The sequence below is a fragment of the Cajanus cajan genome, chromosome 1 (assembly GCF_000230855.2).
Source record: "Cajanus cajan strain Asha chromosome 1, NIPB_CcT2T_4, whole genome shotgun sequence".
Taxonomy (NCBI): Eukaryota; Viridiplantae; Streptophyta; class Magnoliopsida; order Fabales; family Fabaceae; genus Cajanus; species Cajanus cajan.
In genome coordinates, this window is record NC_138517.1 from 38,407,847 (window position 1) to 38,427,379 (window position 19,533).

The 19,533-nt window shown below is 32.3% G+C and overlaps 1 protein-coding gene across 1 annotated transcript; it reads left to right on the forward strand.

The window, feature by feature from the left end:
* The first annotated feature begins 12,446 nt into the window (after positions 1-12,446).
* LOC109803894 (hAT dimerization domain-containing protein) lies at positions 12,447-18,825 on the forward strand. Its single transcript, XM_020365564.3, has 8 exons — positions 12,447-12,877; positions 13,619-13,756; positions 14,978-16,405; positions 16,507-17,193; positions 17,284-17,367; positions 17,453-17,528; positions 17,644-17,966; positions 18,370-18,825. The coding sequence occupies exons 3-8, from the start codon at positions 15,083-15,085 to the stop codon at positions 18,580-18,582; spliced, it is 2,706 nt and encodes a 901-aa protein (XP_020221153.1). The 5' UTR covers positions 12,447-12,877; positions 13,619-13,756; positions 14,978-15,082; the 3' UTR covers positions 18,583-18,825.
* Positions 18,826-19,533: the final 708 nt, after the last annotated feature.

Below are 19,533 nucleotides of genomic sequence, written 5' to 3' on the forward strand. Positions count from 1 at the left end.
TCACATTTTTCTACATTTTTTAACTTATTGAACTTATTTTCATCTTTTGTTCTCAAAGATTTGCTATTTCTCAAATATGTCATGTTTTAAAAGTCTTATTTTTAAGGCTTTAATTATAAGAATGTATCATAGTTATGGAAACTGAACCGGTTGATTCGAACTAGCTTGGTGGTTGATTTGTTAACTAAAAAAACTAAACCATTTTAGTACAACCAGTAAATGGTGCAAAAATAACCGGTGTTTTTCAAAATAATTATTTTACATTTTTCAATCTAATCTAAAATATTTTTAAGATAAATACGCATTTATAAATATAATTTAATAATTTATATTACTAGTACTTTAACATGTGCATTTCTATGTTGAGAAAAGATCAGAAAGACTCGGAGGAAAAAAGAGATTAGTCATTGACTACAAACCCCTCAATCATTTCTTGAGGGATGATAAGTTTCCTCTCCCAAAAACTTCTTCTTTGCCAGTTTTGCTAAAACAATAACATCTTTTTCAAATTTGATCTTAAATCCGGATTTTGGCAGTTAGGAATTGAACCCAGTGAACGACACAAAACAACTTTTTGCATACCCAATGCACAGTACTAGTGGACTGTCTTACCTTTCGGCTTGAAGGTAGCACCTTCATTATTCCTGAAAACAATGACAAGGATATTTGAACCTCTTTTAGATAATGCTATCATCTACATCGATGATATCCTCTTGTTCTCAAAAGATATGGAGAGCCACAAGAAGCTTCTGGACAAATTCCTAGAAAGAGAAAATCTGTATGGAATTATGTTCTTAGAGAAGAAGATACAGTTAGCACAACAAGAAATTGATCTTTTGGGTATGAAGTTCTCTCAAGGGACTTATCAGCCTCAACCCCATATTGCCAAAGAGTTACTCAACTTTCCTGAGGAAAATCTTACTGTCAAGCAAATTCAACAATTTATAGGAATCATAAATTACATTCGGGATTTCATTCCCAAAGTTGCTAGATACACCAGTCCCCTCTCCAAGATGCTGAAGAAAGATCCCCCTCCATGGGGACCAGAACAGACTCAGGCTATCCAAGAAATAAAGAAAATCGCACAGAATCCTCATACATTTAAAATCTCAGGGAATGGGAAAAGGATTATTCAAACTGATGCTAGTGATCATTACTGGGGAGCATTATTCATTGAGGAAATTCTCGAAAAGAAATTTTATTGTGGACATGCTAGTGGACAATTCAAAGAGGCAAAGAAGCATTATCACACCACCTACAAAGAAGCATTGGCAGTAAAAAATGGAATCAAAAAGTTTGATTTCCATTTGAGAGGACACCATTTTGAAGTCCAGATGGATAATTCCTCATTTCCAAAAATCCTAGATTTCAAGAATAAGCTACCACCTGAACCTCAGATCTTGCGGTTGAAAGATTGATTTTCCAGGTATGACTTCACTGTTAAACACATTAAAGGAAAACACAACCTCATCCCTGACTTCCTTTCAAGACCTCAGAAACCAGTTTTTGTCATATCATCCTCCCATAGCTTTCCATTAATTTTCATGATGAAACCTTTACCCGATACAGCAAAAACCAAAAAGCTATATCCTCCTGGTTTTAACCCAAAGAGTCCTGAAGAAATTATCCAGTTTGCTAAAGATCATTATTTTTATTATCTTCATGAGACTTTAAGATTTAAAATAGTTCCTCCATCCATGTTTGACCCTACAGAAGACCACTCCGGGATCTTCGAATTATTCTGTGAAATTGGGTGGGATTTGTTTGAACCAACTCTTTGGGCCATATGGTGTAAAATTGTTCAAAATCCAATCCTAATTGCCTTAAGGACACAGTCAACTTATGATATTCTGATAAATCCAGATAAGGATGATTATTTATTCTAGACTTTATTAGAATGGTTCTCACCTCTGACATGGTGGAGATGTGAGTTAAAAAAGGTTCTTAATTTTCAAAGAAACCAAAAGGGAAAAACTAAAAAACAATGTGAGTCCCTAACTTTCATTGCCATCATCAGTCGCCCTTATTTTCAAAATCCTACCGGACAACTCTAGTCCAAAAATGAAGCTTATCTTTGGGGAACTTTTGAAACATACCCTCCAGATTAAAGTTACAAGACACAGCTGATCAACCATCTCAAAAAAACAAGGATCCACCAAAAGAGCCAAGATGAAGCCAGTTCATCACACAGTCGTCTAATTCCTTCTCAGTCAAGTCATCAAGGAATCAAAGCTTTCATGAGCAAAACTGAATTTTACGTTCCTGATGAACAGTTCCAGACAGCTAATGACCTAGGAGAAAACTATGAAGACCTCTACTATGATGAATCAATGATGAATAGTTGTTCAGATTCAGACGCATCAGATCCAAATCTCTCTCCTAGTCACGAGCCTATCATTAAAGGAGACTAATGATCGAAATCTGCTTTATGGACTGTCTGCCACCATTTGTATAATAAAGTGTGTATTTTAGTTTGGTGTCTTGAGTGAGTTAGACCCATGTGGGTCCCTCTCTTTTATTCGTTATTATAATCTTAGTCAGACTAGTTTGTCAGTTTACATGAGTCAGACCCTTGAGGGTCCCTTTATATGCTTATCCTTTAATTAGCCAATAGGATTGGCCCTAGTGTAAAAGATGTCGGCCACTTATCATAAAGAGAGCTCCTTCGAGTCTATATAAGGGGATACTCTCTCAGTTTGTATCAAGCGAGTTTGGAAATAAAAACTCTTGTGTTTCTTTACTCATGGATTTCTAAATTACTTCTCTTCCTCTCTCTCGAAAGCTCTTGATACTATGATAGTATTATGGTCTCAGTAATATATTTGTAGCCAGTATGCTCTGTACTCGCCTCTTTTAGAGAATCTTGTACAACAGAACGCTATCAGATTTGATCCAGTATTTCTGGTCCTTGGGACTTATGATAAGTTTGCCTGATATAAGACAGAGGCTGAAAAGAGTAGGCAAGGGATGCCGAAAAAGTAAGCAAGTTTCTTATATAAAGGCAAATGTGTGATAAGTCTTTAAGGCTCCCGGCACTAGTGGTATCAGAGCCTAACTCGTTTACTGAGGATGATACTATTATAGAGGAAAGAGTGAGTAGGGGAGAGACTTTATTACCATGGAAAATTCCATCCTTACTCAACCTGACCCAGAAACTTGACCAGCTTTTTTAAATACCTCCTTAACCTTACCAAGCCATGTTTCCAGAACTTTAGTCCCAAAAATAGAAAACCTTGTTGAATATTCCTATATCCCAGAAGACGCTCAGATTTCTGAGAGCGCCGCTCCACTTTTGAGCCCGTACAATATATTCAAAAGACAAAGATCTACACTGAGATCTATCACTCAACTAATCAAAACCAGACGACCTCATGAGAAAGAATATGTTCAATCTTCCAAGATGGAACAATGTTCTTTGATGGCCACCTCCAAAGAACAATATGTTACCATTGAGATTCCCAGAGAACTCATCAGACATTGGAGAACCGATGGATATACCCATCTTCACTATGGAGCCATCCGATTGATACTCACACTTCATGGAAGACGTGGACTCCCTGTCTCTGCAAGATTTCCTTGCTAGACACCAACTACCTCCATTATGAAAATGCAGTGATAGGCACAGTCTTAACTACACTTCATGCTGGGAGTGTTGTACTAACATTATTTCCCAACTATAATGTTAGTTTAAAAGACTCTACCGTGCCAGACTGACTAAAGGTTCAAGTCGAGATCACTAGAGCAGCTCAGATCTCCGATGTTGTTTGTGCCACACTTCATTACCAGATCATCTACAGGTTACAGACCCATGCAGTAAACTTAGCCTTACCCAGCAATAATGATAGTGCCTTGTTCGTCCTAGCAAATCAGGCAGAAGAAAGTCCTTCAATAGTCCAAGCTCCTAGGAATATTACTAGGGAACAATTGAAGGAACTCATTCCTTTGCAATGGGTAACAAATTACGAAAATCTCCTCAAACACCATGGAAAGCCCATCCATATAGACCAAGAAACTTTTCGAAGATCTACTGACGGAACAGTTAGAACGATCTTCCAACGACCAGAGAAATCCTCAGGTCCAACTCCGTTTTTCCAGACTATGTTGCTAGAACCTTTTGTTAAAGAAGGGAGAATTCCCATCTACTCAGTTGACGCAGATGGAAACATAGTTTATACTGACTGGATCAACGGTCATTTCATTTGGGATGTCAACCCAGATATGTGTGATACTGAGTGTGATTGTTGGATGCATTCAGGAGATACTAGCGAGGAAAAGGAATGTGAATCAGATAGTGATGATGAGGGATGGAATACGCCCTGCAAGCCACCTCCCCGACCCAACAGACGGTCCGATTCACAAAACAAGTCTTCCTTCAACATGGTTTCATGAAGATGTTCAAACAAGTTGGAGAAGTTTTTCCAACAGACTTATAAACCCACACCATGCTTCATGTTCTCAAAGTCAGAACGGGATGTAGACTTCCCTCCATTGGAAAGAAAAATAGATCCCAATACCAGGTACTCTACCAAACCTACCATCATTCCATCAGAAATTGGTACTGATGGGAAACCGAAGGTACTCAGCCAAGCAAAAGAAGTTCTAAACTGGCATACAGAAAATGCCCAGGCACAGAACTCCCTGCTAAGAAAGATTGATGACAAAGTCACCAAGATGTCAAGCAGTATCCAAAAAACGGAAGACAAGCTGGACTACCTCTCCTAAAAAATGAAAACCTATTATTAGAAGATAACTGCTGATATCTCTAGATTAGAGAATGAAATGAGGCACACTTCTTTTGGCACAGCAGCAAATGTAAAGGATCGAGAAATTAGGAGCCTTAAAGCTCAACTCTTTCAACTGGAAGAACAAATCGAACAAAAAAAGAAGGCCCCACAGCCCCAACCAATCTCTGTTGATCCTTATGCGTTCTTACACTCTCCTGCACTAGTATCTCATTCTCTATTCCAGAAACCATCAGTTTCATGGTCGAAACCATCAGTTTCATGGTCTAAACCTGAAAGACCACATTTCAACATACATACTGCCTCTGCTAATTTGCATTGGCGTAGAACAGAATCCAGTTCAAAGAAAGTTTCCAAATCCACAGAGGACGCTCCAAAGTCTTCTCATTCAACCCCAACTTCATCTCCAAAAAGACATGATTCAGGAAAAGGTCACTATTTTCCAGATTCACATGACCCTTACTCTCAGATGCCCATCAGCCAACACTTTGGCTCTACTAGACAGAATGAAAAAATTACCATTTCAGAATCATCTGAAAGCTCCAAATCAGATGATAATTTTCCCAACACTGATTCATCTAATGATGATTCACTCAACTCAGCCTCACCAAAAGCTCATTTGGCATATCTCTCTGTATTAATGGCATCATCCACTGGACCAGAACCTATTTATGAATTACCTGATGAAAGTCCCAGGCAGAAACCTAGAAGTGGAGTCGCCAAACCAACTAGTGGACCCTAGTTCACTCTTAATGATCTTGAGCCAAGCCAATGGAGATATCGACTAATCGAATTTGGTGCTTGGTTAGACACCAGGTTTATAAAAGGAGATACTGAACCCTACAAGATCGTAGAAGAATTCAGTTGTAGAATGATCGGGATTCTTAAAGAATGGTATGCCAACTTGGGACCAGTTCGCCAAAACATGTTCCATGACCTAGGAAACACTGCTACAATTCTTGGCACAATACATGAAGAATTCATAGGTGATGGAACACTCACAGACAGGAAAATAAGACAAGAATTATTTGAGATGAAATGTTGTTCACTAAAGCTGAAGGATCTTGATAAGCACTACCTAAGGATGCTTAAAAGATTCTATCTTCTCAATGGTCTCAATGATCCAAGTCTAAAAAGCACCTATGTAAGCTCACTTCCTACAGAGGTCCAGCCAGAACTCGCTAGAATGGCTGCCGCCGCTAACAAGGACTTTACAGCTTTAACAATGGGTCGGATTCATCAGATGACCCAAGAAGCTGTAGATAAGCTCTATCATCAGCATGAGTATTTCTCAAACATGCTAAGAGATAAGGGAAAATATGTCAGAGCTTGTGGAAAATCTTTCTTGGAGATTAAATGCAAAGATAAAGACAGATGTCACTGTCCAAAGAATAAATTTAAAGGCAAAAAATTCAGTAAGAGGAGACATACAAAGCCTTATAGGTTTTTCAGGAGAAAAAAGATCTGTGGAAGAAGCCCAGGACAAAGATGTTACATTTGTGGAAAAACAGGACATTTTGCTAAGTCCTGCCCAAACAAAGCTCAGAAAGCCATAAGAATGATCACATCCTTACACCTGGATGATCAAGACGAAGTAGAATCTCTCTACTCAGAGCAAAGCTCAGCAGACAAAGACACTGTGTTTGCCTTACAAGAATATTTCTCAGATGATTCCAGTACTGATACAGATGACTCTAGCCAAGAGAAAGAATCAGTTCCAGTCTTCGCCATCGATCAAATTGATAATATGGCAACTGTTCCTCCTCCACATCCCAATGTGGAAATTGAAATATTACCCTCCAAATATGAGAAACCCATCAAGGTAATCGGTTTCCTTGATACCGGGGCACAAAAGACCATGATGAATCCAGAAATCTTGCCATCTGATTTCTGGAAAAAGGAGACTACATACTTTATAGCTGCTGATGGAAAAACCTTTAAAACAGAGGTTATTTCCCGAGCACCGGTTGGCATCTGAATCTTCAAAGACTGCATTATTTGGTCCAAAGTCATTGGAAGTAAGCTACCTAACAAAGATCTTCTAATAGGAATGGATGTCTTCTGTTTAGCACACAGATTATTCATCCATCCAACTGGACTCAAATTCAAAAGAGAATTCAAACCTTTTGTGCCAACCACCAGGTTATATTCTCTCTCAGAAGCTCCACCAGAGTTAGGAGAAATCAAGATAAAATTGAAATCTTTATGTTCTGATAGTCATGAGGATTTCACCCATCCAAATCCACTCTGGAAAAATTTCGATTTCTTCATACAACTGCCATTCAAGTTGAATGAAGATGTAAATCCTACAAAAGCAACTCATCCAAGCATGTCTCCATCTGATAAGGTTAGATGTTTATTATATATAATTAAAATTTATAATAAATTATATATATATATATATATATATATATATATGAGGAGGGTTCAAATGACATCGGTATAACTTTTACTAAGTGTTACACTGCTCAATAATTTTATATTAAATGTGAATTTTGAAAATCCAACAGTTAGATTGAAAGTTCATATCTCTTAGATCATATATATCAAATTTTGTTAAAATTGAACAACAACTTAAATGTAATCAAAGTGTTCATATTTTAGTATATTTTGAAATGTATATATTACGTCAAATTATCTTAGATTAATATAAAATTTGATATATATGATCAAAGAGATATAAACTTTCAATCTAACGGTTGGATTTTTAAAATTCACATTTAATATAAAGTTATTGAGCGGTATAACACTTAAGTGTCGTTTGAACCCTCCTCTATATATATATATATATATATATATATATATATATATATTTAAATTTAAAATATATATAGGTAGATATTTTTAAACATATAAATTATATTTTAAATTGATAAATAATTTATAATATAGCAAATGACTGTTCTATTTTTATTTGACCCATATATTAAACAAGATTATCTTACACGAGACTGTTTTTAAAATAAAATATTAATTAAAAATAATTTTATACTTCAATATGAATTATTATCTTAAATATAAAATATAACATTAATTTTTAAAATATTTATTTATACAAATTTTAAATATAATTTATATATTTAATATAACATTTATTTGTATATAATTTATTATAAATTTTACTTAAAATCACACCTATGAATTAGTAGCAAATATTGTTAAATGTTAATAGAATCCATTAATATCATGAAACATAAAGTGTTGAGAAAATGAAGGTAGTTGATATTGTTGGTTGTCAATATATTAAACTCTTTCTATGCTTGCTTGACCACAAACAAGACTACTCCAACAAATCTCTTTGGCTGATTGACCAATTTGGGGCAGTTTTCAAAATTATTTATGTAAATGGGGCTATTTTGAAACAGTTTACACTTTTGGGGCATTTTACTATGGTGTCACTCTGAGTCATAGCGACACAATTGACACGTGTATTTTTTTTTTTTGTAATGATGATCGGCTAAAATTTAGACAAACAAAGTCATTATAGGTTGTAGCGATTTACATAAAGTCGTTATAGGCTACATCAGCACTAATTTATATTTTTTATTATTAAAAAAATAATTTCTGAAAATGTGTTATGGGCCATAACGACATTGTGTCGTTATGGGCCATAACGCCACTTAAGTTAAATTCGATTGTAAGACTCTTGCATACTTCAATCTTTTATTACTGCGTGAAGCAGCCTAGCATCACTTTAGATAGGAGCAGAATGGGTCCACCTAGTAATAAAAGATTGAAGTATACGAGAGTCTTACAATCGAATTTAACTTAAGTGGCGCTATGGCCTATAGTGACACTATCGCTATAGGCTATAACGACCTCTATTTTTTTTTTTAATTATTCACTTAATTTCTTTATATGTAATTTTATTTTATATTATGAATTTAATATAAATAAATTTATAATTCTGTTTTATATATTTATCTTTTCTATAATTTCTTTATTTATATATTTTATTTTATATATTTAAATTATTTTCTTTAATTTATTTTTTTTATGTATTTAAATATTTAAATAAGTGACGTTATGGCCTATAGCGACACAATGTAGTTATAAGCTATAACGACCTCTATTTTTCGTTTTTCTTTTTTAAATTATTTACTTAATTTTTTTATTTGATTTTTATTTTATATTATGAATTTAATATAAAATTAAATTTATAATTCTGTTTTATATATTTATATTTTCTGTAATTTCTTTATTTATATATTTTATTTTATATATTTAAATTATTTCCTTCAGTTTTTTTATGTATTTAAATATTTAATTTATTATGAATTTAATTTAAATTTAATTTTATAATTCTGTTTTATATATTTAAATTTATAATTCTGTTTTATATATTTATATTTTCTGTAATTTCATTATTTATATTATATATATATATTTAAAATATTAAAGAAAGGAGGCGCTATAGACCATAGCGACTTCTATTACTTAATTTAATCATAATTAATTTTATTCCCTTTCTCTTTTTATGAAATTTTAATTTTATACTTCTGTGAAATTTTAATTTTTATGAAATTCCAATTTAATTACATGTATATTATAATTATTTTTAGTTTTATTTTTTATGTTATTTTTTAAAAAAATATTTTATAAAAAATTATTAAAAATGTGGCACTGTAGGCTATAGCAACTTCATTGAAACCATTTTGTGTCGTCATGGACTGTAGCGACATTGTTAATATGGCTTTCATGGCTTCTTTGGAGTTAAAAAAGTTCACGTGTCAATAGTGTCGTTATGGGTCATAACGACACCATAATAAAATGTCCCAAAGGTGTATATAATTTCAAAACAGCTCTATTTACGTAAATAATTTTGAAAAGTACCCCAAATTAGTCAATCAGCCAATCTCTTTCTATCAGGGACAGATTTAGGTGGTGAAGAGTGGGGGCACTTGCCCCCACTATCATTATATATATATATATATATTCTAAAAAAAATATTTTTAAAAATAAAAGTTATATTTTCATAAAATAAATATATATTTAAATTATCATATGTATAAAATATAAATTTAAAAGAGTTTTTCATTTATTTGATATTTATTAAACTTTTAAAGGAGATTAGTTCTCATATGTAATAAATAATACTCCTTAATAATGAATTATTTTTTTTTTAAATTTTAATTTTTTATAAAATAAACTTTGCAATATATATGTTTACCTTTTGTACTTTCTATTTATATATACATTGATTTAAAAAAATCAAAAAGTAAAGATCATATGATTGTATATGTTGATTAAAAAAAATAAAAATAGGAAAAATTGAAAGATTTATGTTCTAAAATACGATTTAAAATAAATTATCATCTAAAAAATTACATTAGATATTAAAAACATGTTTATATCATAAATAAATTAAACTTGATTTTTATACAATTTAACATACTTAATTTTATATTTTTATTAGTATTAAATTATTATAAAGTATATTTTTAGGATTGTAATTCTAACTAAATATTTAAAAAATGTCTATGATAGATAAATACGTCATATTTAGAACATGTATTTTTTTATAAAAAAAAAAAATTAGGTTCAAATCTACTAAATTATAATATAACATAGTCTGACCTAGTTTATTTTCATCTTTAATCGTAATCATAGATATAAAAACTTGTAAAAAATAATTATGATATATATATTTATACTTTAAAAGTTATATGTAAAATTTTTAATACTATAAATATATAAATAAGTATTGCCCCCACTATCTAAAATTTCTGGATACGTTACTACTTTTTATTAGCGTTTTTTTTTTTTTTTTTTTGCTGGTGTGGGATGATTGAAGAATGATGTTTCATTTATTACTAAAAACAAGCCTATTTCTAACAATTAACATTATAAAAATGATGCACTATCAGGTATTTGGTATATTTAATTAAAGTTATTCAATGAAACTAAATTAGTTTGTTTAATTTGTTTAGTCTTGTTCTTGTATCACATTGAATTTTGTCTAATATATTTTCGTAGCTGGCCTAGTATTCTGTTACAATATGATCAGGCACAAAGTCTATTGGTCTCCCTAAACATATACTAATGACTTTAGCTTATTCTTCTTATCATATGCTCCTTCATTGATAAGGAAGATCTTACATTTACATGTTACATGTTTTGCAGCATCCAGAGAGATGGACTTCAAATAGTATTCTTTTTTTTTTTTCTAGGAATTTGACTTTTGATACATGTTGGTGATAAGTTATAATGATGATAACAAATATCCAAATTAATTCTTTCAATTTGATTGATTAAAAATATAATTAATATTTAAACTACATTTTTGTACTATCAATTAATCAAATCACAAAAATATTTGATTTTATCAATCTTCATCCTACTTTATAAATTAAGAATTTCTTATATGAATGAATCTCATATTTAGAATTAAATCAAATAATTTGTAGTTTACAACATATATAATTCAAAGATTAATTAAAAACACATACAAATAATACAATATACATTATTTACTAATATAATTTATCATATTTATTCTATTTTTTTTAACCTTTTGAACTATACAAATATATTAATTAATATTTAATAATCAAATAATTTTAATATTTCATTTAATGATAGTTATTTCGATTATTATACCATAACATATATATTTTATCTCAATTAAATAAAAAAAATCTTAATTTTTTTTTGACAATGACTCTAATTTTAAATATTTTTTAAAAACATTACATGAATTTAAAAAATTATTTTAATATATTTCAATGTTTTAAATAAAATATTAATTTGTTTTGTTAGTATTTATTTTAATATTTTTAATTTAGAAAACAAGTTAATATCACTAATATCAAATTAATGTTCATTAAAACTTAAATTTATTTTAAAATTAAGATAATATTTTATTTTCAATTTATTCATTTTTTAAAAAATTCATCTATTGAGATTGGTGTAAAAAAATTTAAACTAATTTCATACTTTAACATTTATTCAAATAAGTTGAGTATAAGAAAAGAAATAAATTTAACATATAAAAAAATATCATTTAATAATTTAAATTAAAATTAATTTTAAATAATATATAAAATGAATTGAAGGAGTAAGGCAGTGACTTAATGAGACATTGAAGGATAAGATGACTGATATGAGTCTTGGAATTTTTTTTAAAAATAGAAAAATTATAAAAATATTTGTAATGAGAATTGAACTTAAGTCTTCATATTTCTGATTATCTCAATTCCCCCCTATCCAATCATGACGAGACATTGAGAGTGAAGGAGAAAAAAAGGCATGTAATTAATAAATGAAAACATGAAAAAATCATAAAGGTGGGTGATGAGGGTTAATCAAGGAATGAGAAGAAAAAAAGTCCAAATAAAAGGGAAAAAAATGTCAATCATTAATTTAAAAATTAATTGATGTATACAATTACTTTCCCATGTGAGAGAGTTCTTCCACTTTCCAATGGAAGGAACTTGAATAAAAATATGAAAATTTGAAGAAAGGATTTTTTTTATTTGGGTACACAAAAATTTAAGTATAAAGGAACTTTTCTATGTGAACATCGCGTTCTAGTTGAGTGGTGTATATCAATTTTACATTTTGATATTTTAATTAATTAATTTCAATTAGAAATGAAAAAGGAAAAAAAAATGTATATGCATGTAGTGGATGAAGCTCGAAAGAGGGACAAAGAGAAATATCAATTAGAATGAGCCTGTTAAGTGAAATTTTAAAATTTTCTGAGTGTTAAGACCCGCTGAGTCAACTCACCAAATTTCACACTCCATTTAGGCCAACTCGTAACATTCTCATCCTTCAGAGAAAAAGTCAAATAAATACATAAGTAATAATGAATAAATAAATAAATATATTTCATTTTTATTTTTAATTACACTTATTCATACTGTCTTTATAGAGTAACCAAAATAATGTGCATAAGAATTTATAATTTATAATCTATAATCTAAATAATAAAAAATTAAAAATTAAAAATCGGTACAACGCGTCCGGGTCGAGTTGAGAGTCTCACCCAGCCATTCACTCACGACTCGCGATTCCAAGGCGATTTCCGCGTTTCCTGCGATCGCCGCCAAACGCCGAACGATTCCGCCGCCGGCAAGTGCTTTCGCCGCCGGTGGTTCAACTCCGATCTAGATCCTCTTCCTTTCTTCCAGGTTTCTTTAGTTATCTTGTTAATACGATTCAGCTCTTTCACCTTTGTCTTCCACTTAGGGTTTCGTGGCATAGGCGATTCTTGCGATATCAAAACAAGATTCTTCAAAAATGTTGTAGGAAATTGTGGCTTTGAGGTTTTTGCGAACGTTCAGTTTTCAAGTGTTCGCTATATTTCCTCAGATTAAGTTTTCTGCTTCGAAGTTACTTTTAACTCTTCCGAATTAGCTTCGTGATTTTGTTTTGGTTTGATTACGAGGAATGAGAATGTGGTTACCGAGAAAGCATGGAAAGAGGGACTATTGTTGTCAAATTATGCGTTTAGTGTATTGTGGTCTCTTAGGTTAGTGGTGAGTGAGTGGTTAGTAAATGAATAAAAAACAGTGGATGTGGCTGTGTATCATAAATTAGTTTAAAAAATTGACACAATTTTTAAGGAACAGGAATTAAGAAGTAAATTGGATAATATGTTAGGTGCAATCATGGTGAATTAGTCCTTTTGTTGGTTTAATTCGAGCAAGTTTGAGATAATTCTTGTGGTGCTGGTACTCCCAAATGGAGGCTTTTGGATTGTTCATGTAGTGTTGAAGCAGTGAAATATCCCTATGCTAGTCCCATCTCTGCATCAACAGCACTCTTTAAAAGATTATTGTGTAATTGTATATTTGTTGCTAATTCTTATTATCCCCTTGAATGCTGTACATTGTCCATTTGTTTCTACAATGTGTTTTGTGGTTGTGTAGGATGCATTGTAATTGATGAAGTTGATGATGGTGCTGCCAGTGGTATCCAATATTTACCCCTTGGATTTCGTTGAAAGACTGCCTTCGTACTTGTTGAAAAATATAACTGGTTGTTGACTTTATTTGATGCAGTACAAGGTATTGATGTTTCTTTCGAATTAACCCTCTCACATTGGCATTATTATTTTTTTTTTCTTGAGTAATTTTTCTCCAGGCCTCTATGGATGTATGTGTTGGCATGCTGTCTTTGCTCCAATTTATAAGCATCCTCTGTTAGTTGATTACAATAGATAACAATTTCTGACAGGGATGTACCAAATAAAAAAGCACCAATACTTTAAAATGGTTGCTGTATGATTATCTAATATGTATTGCATCAGATGCTTTTCTCTCAGATATATTTAGGTACTTCTAGTATTTACACATGAGAAGAGTCCCATGTTTCTCTCTTTTCAACTCACTCCTTCAACATTTTGTGTCTTGTAATATGTATTGCATCAGATACTTTTTCTCAGTTATATTTAGTTACTTCTAGTCTTTACATTTGAGGAGAGTCCCATGTTTCACTATCCTCAACTCATTCCTTCAACATAGTTAGTACATAGCAAAGTTCTTCAGACATGGAATGTAGACAGAAGTTCCAAATCTTCATAGTATGAGAAGGGTGGACATCAAGCTGCATTTCTTATTTCTTAGTCTCCATATACTTATCTCAATATCTCATAATTCAACATTAATCATAAAGATTTGCTCAGATTTAATCTTATAGATAGTTAATCAACAAAAACTAACATGTTTGGGAAAGATTAAGTTTGGAGAAGTAATCACATTTTTTTTCCAAAGGCGCTCTCAAGAAACTGCCAAAAAAGTGATTATTTCCCCTAAAATAAGCTAATCCAACTATATAGTAAGATTAGTTCAAGGGAATTTGTTAATCAATAAAACTGTAAGGACGAAAGCAATCGGATTACTTGTTATCTAAACGATTTAGGACCCACATCTCTTTCCACCTTTTCCCTCCTTTTATTTTATATTTGATTTTTAAATTGTCCTTTTTCTTAGAATTTGGTCATAGGACATAACTTAATCTCACAAAACCGATTTGTAAGGTAAGACTTTTCCAAGATTTATAAGCTCTCTTTAAGGACATATCTCTAGTTGATGTAGGATTAAAGTAAACCACTGCCCTAATCCTGCAATTAAGGCGGCCCCCAAAGAGGCTGCAACTAAGGTGGGAGGGATGACTGCATTCAAGGCGGCTTTCCAACATAATTATGTTTTTCTTTTTTCATATGATAATGCTTTAAAGCTTTTAGATCACTTGACACTGTTACTTATACACCATTGTTTTTGAAACAGGGAAGGCTCTTAGATTACTTGAAATGTTGTGGTTTTGAAGTTTTATGTGCCTTGTATTCGGCACTAATGCATGAGTGGAATTAGAATAGCTCAGTTTTGGATGTAATGGCTCCTATACGCTCCACTGGATTTGTTGATCCTGGCTGGGATCATGGCATTGCTCAAGATGAGCGGAAAAAGAAGGTTAGATGCAATTACTGTGGGAAAATAGTTAGTGGTGGAATATACAGATTAAAGCAGCATTTAGCCCGAGTTTCTGGTGAAGTAACATACTGTGAAAAGGCTCCTGATGAAGTCTACCTGAAAATGAAGGAAAACTTGGAAGGTTGCCGTTCCCATAAAAAACAAAAGCAAGTTGATGCACAGGCATATATGAATTTTCACTCTAATGATGATGAAGATGGTGAAGAACAAGTTGGGTGTAGAAGCAAAGGGAAGCACTTGATGGATGATCAAAATGTATCCATAAATTTGACTCCTCTTCGCTCCTTAGGATATGTTGACCCAGGGTGGGAACATGGTGTTGCTCAAGATGAGAGAAAGAAGAAAGTCAAATGTAATTACTGTGAGAAAATTGTTAGTGGAGGCATTAATCGGTTTAAACAGCATTTGGCTAGAATTCCTGGAGAGGTGGCACCTTGTAAAAATGCTCCAGAAGAAGTTTACCTGAAAATAAAAGAGAATATGAAATGGCATCGTACTGGGAGGAGACTTAGGCGACCTGAGGCTAAGGAATTGACGCCTTTCTATGCAAAGTCTGATAATGATGATGATGAGTATGAGCAAGTAGAAGAAGCTCTTCATCATATGAATAAGGAAACTTTGATTGATGTTGATAAGAGATTCTCTAAAGATATAATGAAGACCTTCAAGGGAATATCACCTAATGCTGGTCCTGAACCAGTATTTAGAAGATCAAGATTGGATAATGTTTACCTGAAACTGCCTAGGAATCAGACTCCCCAAACTTACAAACAAGTAAAAGTTAAGACAGGGCCCACTAAGAAATTACGCAAGGAAGTTATTTCTTCAATTTGCAAGTTCTTTTACCATGCAGGGATTCCTATACAGGCTGCAGAGTCCTTATATTTTCATAAAATGCTGGAAATGGTTGGTCAATATGGACAAGGACTGGTATGCCCACCGAGCCAACTTATGTCTGGTCGCTTTTTGCAGGAGGAAATCAATTCCATTAAAAATCACCTTGTTGAATATAAGGCATCCTGGGCAATCACTGGTTGCTCTATAATGGCAGATAGCTGGAGAGATACACAGGATAGGACAATTATTAACTTTCTTGTTTCTTGTCCTCATGGTGTATACTTTGTTTCTTCATTTGATGCCACTCATGTAGTAGAAGATGCACCAAATTTATTTAAGCTTCTCGACAAAGTAGTGGAAGAAATAGGTGAGGAAAATGTAGTGCAGGTAAAATGTTCGTTCTAATATTGTGGCATCCTCCTTCACCTAAATATCACTTTGAAGCTGTTACTAATCATTGTTTCTTCTTTTTCTCCCTTTTGATATAGGTAATCACTGAAAATACTCCCAACTATAAAGCTGCTGGAAAAATGCTTGAAGAGAAGAGAAGGAATTTATTCTGGACCCCTTGTGCCACTTATTGTATTAACAGAATGCTTGAAGATTTTATGAAAATAAGATGTGTGGAAGAGTGCATGGAAAAGGGCCAGAAAATTACAAAACTTATATACAATCAAATATGGTTGTTAAATCTTATGAAAAGTGAATTTACCCAGGGTCAGGAGCTTCTAAAACCAGCTGTCACCCGGTTTGCCTCTAGCTTTGCTACACTGCAGAGCTTGCTGGATCATCGAGTTGGTCTCAGAAGAATGTTTCTTTCCAACAAATGGATTTCATCCAGATTCTCCAGCTCAAATGAGGGGAAAGAGGTGGAAAAAATTGTTTTGAATGTCACATTTTGGAAAAAAATGCAGTATGTTAGGAAGTCAATAGATCCCATAATGCAAGTACTTCAAAAGGTTTATAGTGGTGAATGCTTGTCAATGCCATATATATATAATGATATGTACAGGGCAAAACTAGCAATCAAATCTGTTCATGGTGACGATGCACGTAAATATGAAGCCTTCTGGAAGGTGATAGACAGTCATTGGAACTCTCTGTTCTGTCACCCTCTTTACTTGGCTGCTTACTTCTTAAATCCATCATACCGATATCGTCAGGATTTTGTAGCGGTATGTGAGAATATTGAATATGTTCTAGTGGTTGCAATTTTTCAAATTTAATTCAAGTTCTCTCATGAAATGAATGTTTGATATGACTAGCATTCTGAGGTAGTACGAGGGCTCAATGAATGCATTGTTCGGCTGGAGCCAGATAATATGAGACGGATATCTGCATCCATGCAGGTAATGTGCCTTTAATCACTGCTATTTGCTATTTGATACTGACACTATTAGATATTTATCTGTTTCTAAGTGATGTCATTTCCAGATTGCTCATTATAATTCTGCCCAAGATGACTTTGGAACTGAATTGGCAATTAGCACAAGAACAGGTCTAGAACCAGGTAAACTGCTATGTTGCTGTTAAAACGTTCGTACGATGAGTAACTTGTTTGGAGGTAGTGCACTTCTGCTTCAGCATGAGTTGATCAATTTCGTTTCCTTTTTCTATCTCACTAGCTGCTTGGTGGCAACAACATGGAATAAGTTGCTTAGAGTTGCAAAGAATTGCTGTACGCATATTAAGTCAGACATGTTCGTCCTTTGCTTGTGAGCATGATTGGAGTATTTATGATCAAATACATTGCAAAACACAAAGTCGTATATCACAGAAGAAATTGAATGACATTATATACGTTCACTACAACTTGCGACTAAGAGAATGCCAGTTAAGAAAAAGGTCCAGGGACTCAAAGTTGTCCTCCGTTGACAGTGTTCTGCAAGAGCATTTACTCCATGACTGGATAGTAGATGCTAATGTACAGAGCTCTGATGGTGATAAGGTAATCACTGCTTTCTGTTTTTCTTAACTTATATGAATCATAAAGCGTTAATTGCTGTTGAATTGGATTTATTATAAATCATGGTTGAGTTGGCTTAATTAAAGTTAGTTTTATTCTCTAATTAACTATTTGTTGCCACCTTCCAATATATTTAACTGTAGTTCTAAATCACTTGAATTCGAAGGGCTCAAAAGCCTAATCCCATTAGGTCCCTCCTCTGGATTGCTTATTTGAATAATCGAAATTGTTGATGTTATAAACATGTGACTTTCATTTACATGTCAGATATTGCATGGTTAGCTATTGCGGTGTTTGAGATACTGGGGATGTAGCAGTAGAATATACATTTGTAAAGTACACTTCATCATACTGATGGAATACTTATTTTGCTTTTGTTTTGTAGAATATCCTTTTTGGTGTTGAACTAGATGATGAATATGAAAATGATTCAATTGATTATGATGATGGAGGTACAAGGCCTCTGAAGGGATCCCTTGAGCTGGTGCATATGGCTGATGTAGCAGTAGGATCACCAGATGTAGATCATACCAACATTGATGCTGCCACTGACGATGAGTCTGATTTGAATTATTTTGATGATGATTTGAGCGAGTAACATGGTTGTGAGCCCGTACTTGTTATTTTCCAGTGAAAATCAAGATGGCCATTTTGGTGTCTACAATCATTTTTATTTCGCATTTTGGAGCGTAATCATTTTAGATCGTTCTAATCGGTTTAAGAATTTATATAAGATCCTTAGTAAGAGCTGGCATATAGTCATACCCATTGATATTATTGTAAGATAAAATTTGACACTGTACAATGTAGAAATACAAGATTTATGTGATTAAATTTACAAGGATTTGTCTATATTTTCCGTTTGTTTGAACTTTTATCTTAAAAGAAGTGATTCTTTTAATAAAATAAGCAATTTTCTGTTTTTAATGTGTTTTTCCAAATTGCTTATTTTAAATATAAATAGTTTTCTACTATTTTTAAAATGTAAATTCTATCTGTTTCTCAATTAAGTAATTTTTTAAGCATTTTTCTTTTCAATATATAATTTTTTAAAGTTTAATCGATCCCGTTCTAAACTCTGCCTATCCGGTCCTTGACAATACTTGGCTTTTTATTAGGTTAAGCTACAGAAACATATACCTAAAGGGGATTTTATCACCAATAAGTTAGTTCTCATTGTAACACGTTGCAATGAAATTATCATCTTAACTTAACATCAATTAATATATGTAGCACATGGAGTCTAAACAAGGTTGTTTAGAACTTACTTTTATACGGGAGTTTTTTTTTTTTTTTTTGAGAAAATATATATTTACTAAAATACGAAAATGTAAGTCTTGGAAAGTTAGTTAACGTATCATATGTTTAGCACATTTACGAGTAGATAATTATCCAGTATTAAAATAATTATTAAGCGTGTATTTTGTAAAGTTAGTTTATAAGCTTTCAACTAATTTATAAGTTAGGAGTTGAAAAATTAAAAGTTATTGACAAATAATCATAAGTTTCAAATTTTCAATTTAAAAAAAAAACATTTTTAGAAGAAAAA

Bases quoted from the DNA above. Each gene is read 5' to 3' on its own strand.
- LOC109803894 (XM_020365564.3), top strand. From the start codon at position 15,083: ATGGCTCCTATACGCTCCACTGGATTTGTTGATCCTGGCTGGGATCAT. The intron at 17,368-17,452 runs GTAATGTGCCTT...TGTCATTTCCAG, and splicing joins GGATATCTGCATCCATGCAG to ATTGCTCATTATAATTCTGC. The intron at 17,967-18,369 runs GTAATCACTGCT...TTTGTTTTGTAG, and splicing joins AGAGCTCTGATGGTGATAAG to AATATCCTTTTTGGTGTTGA.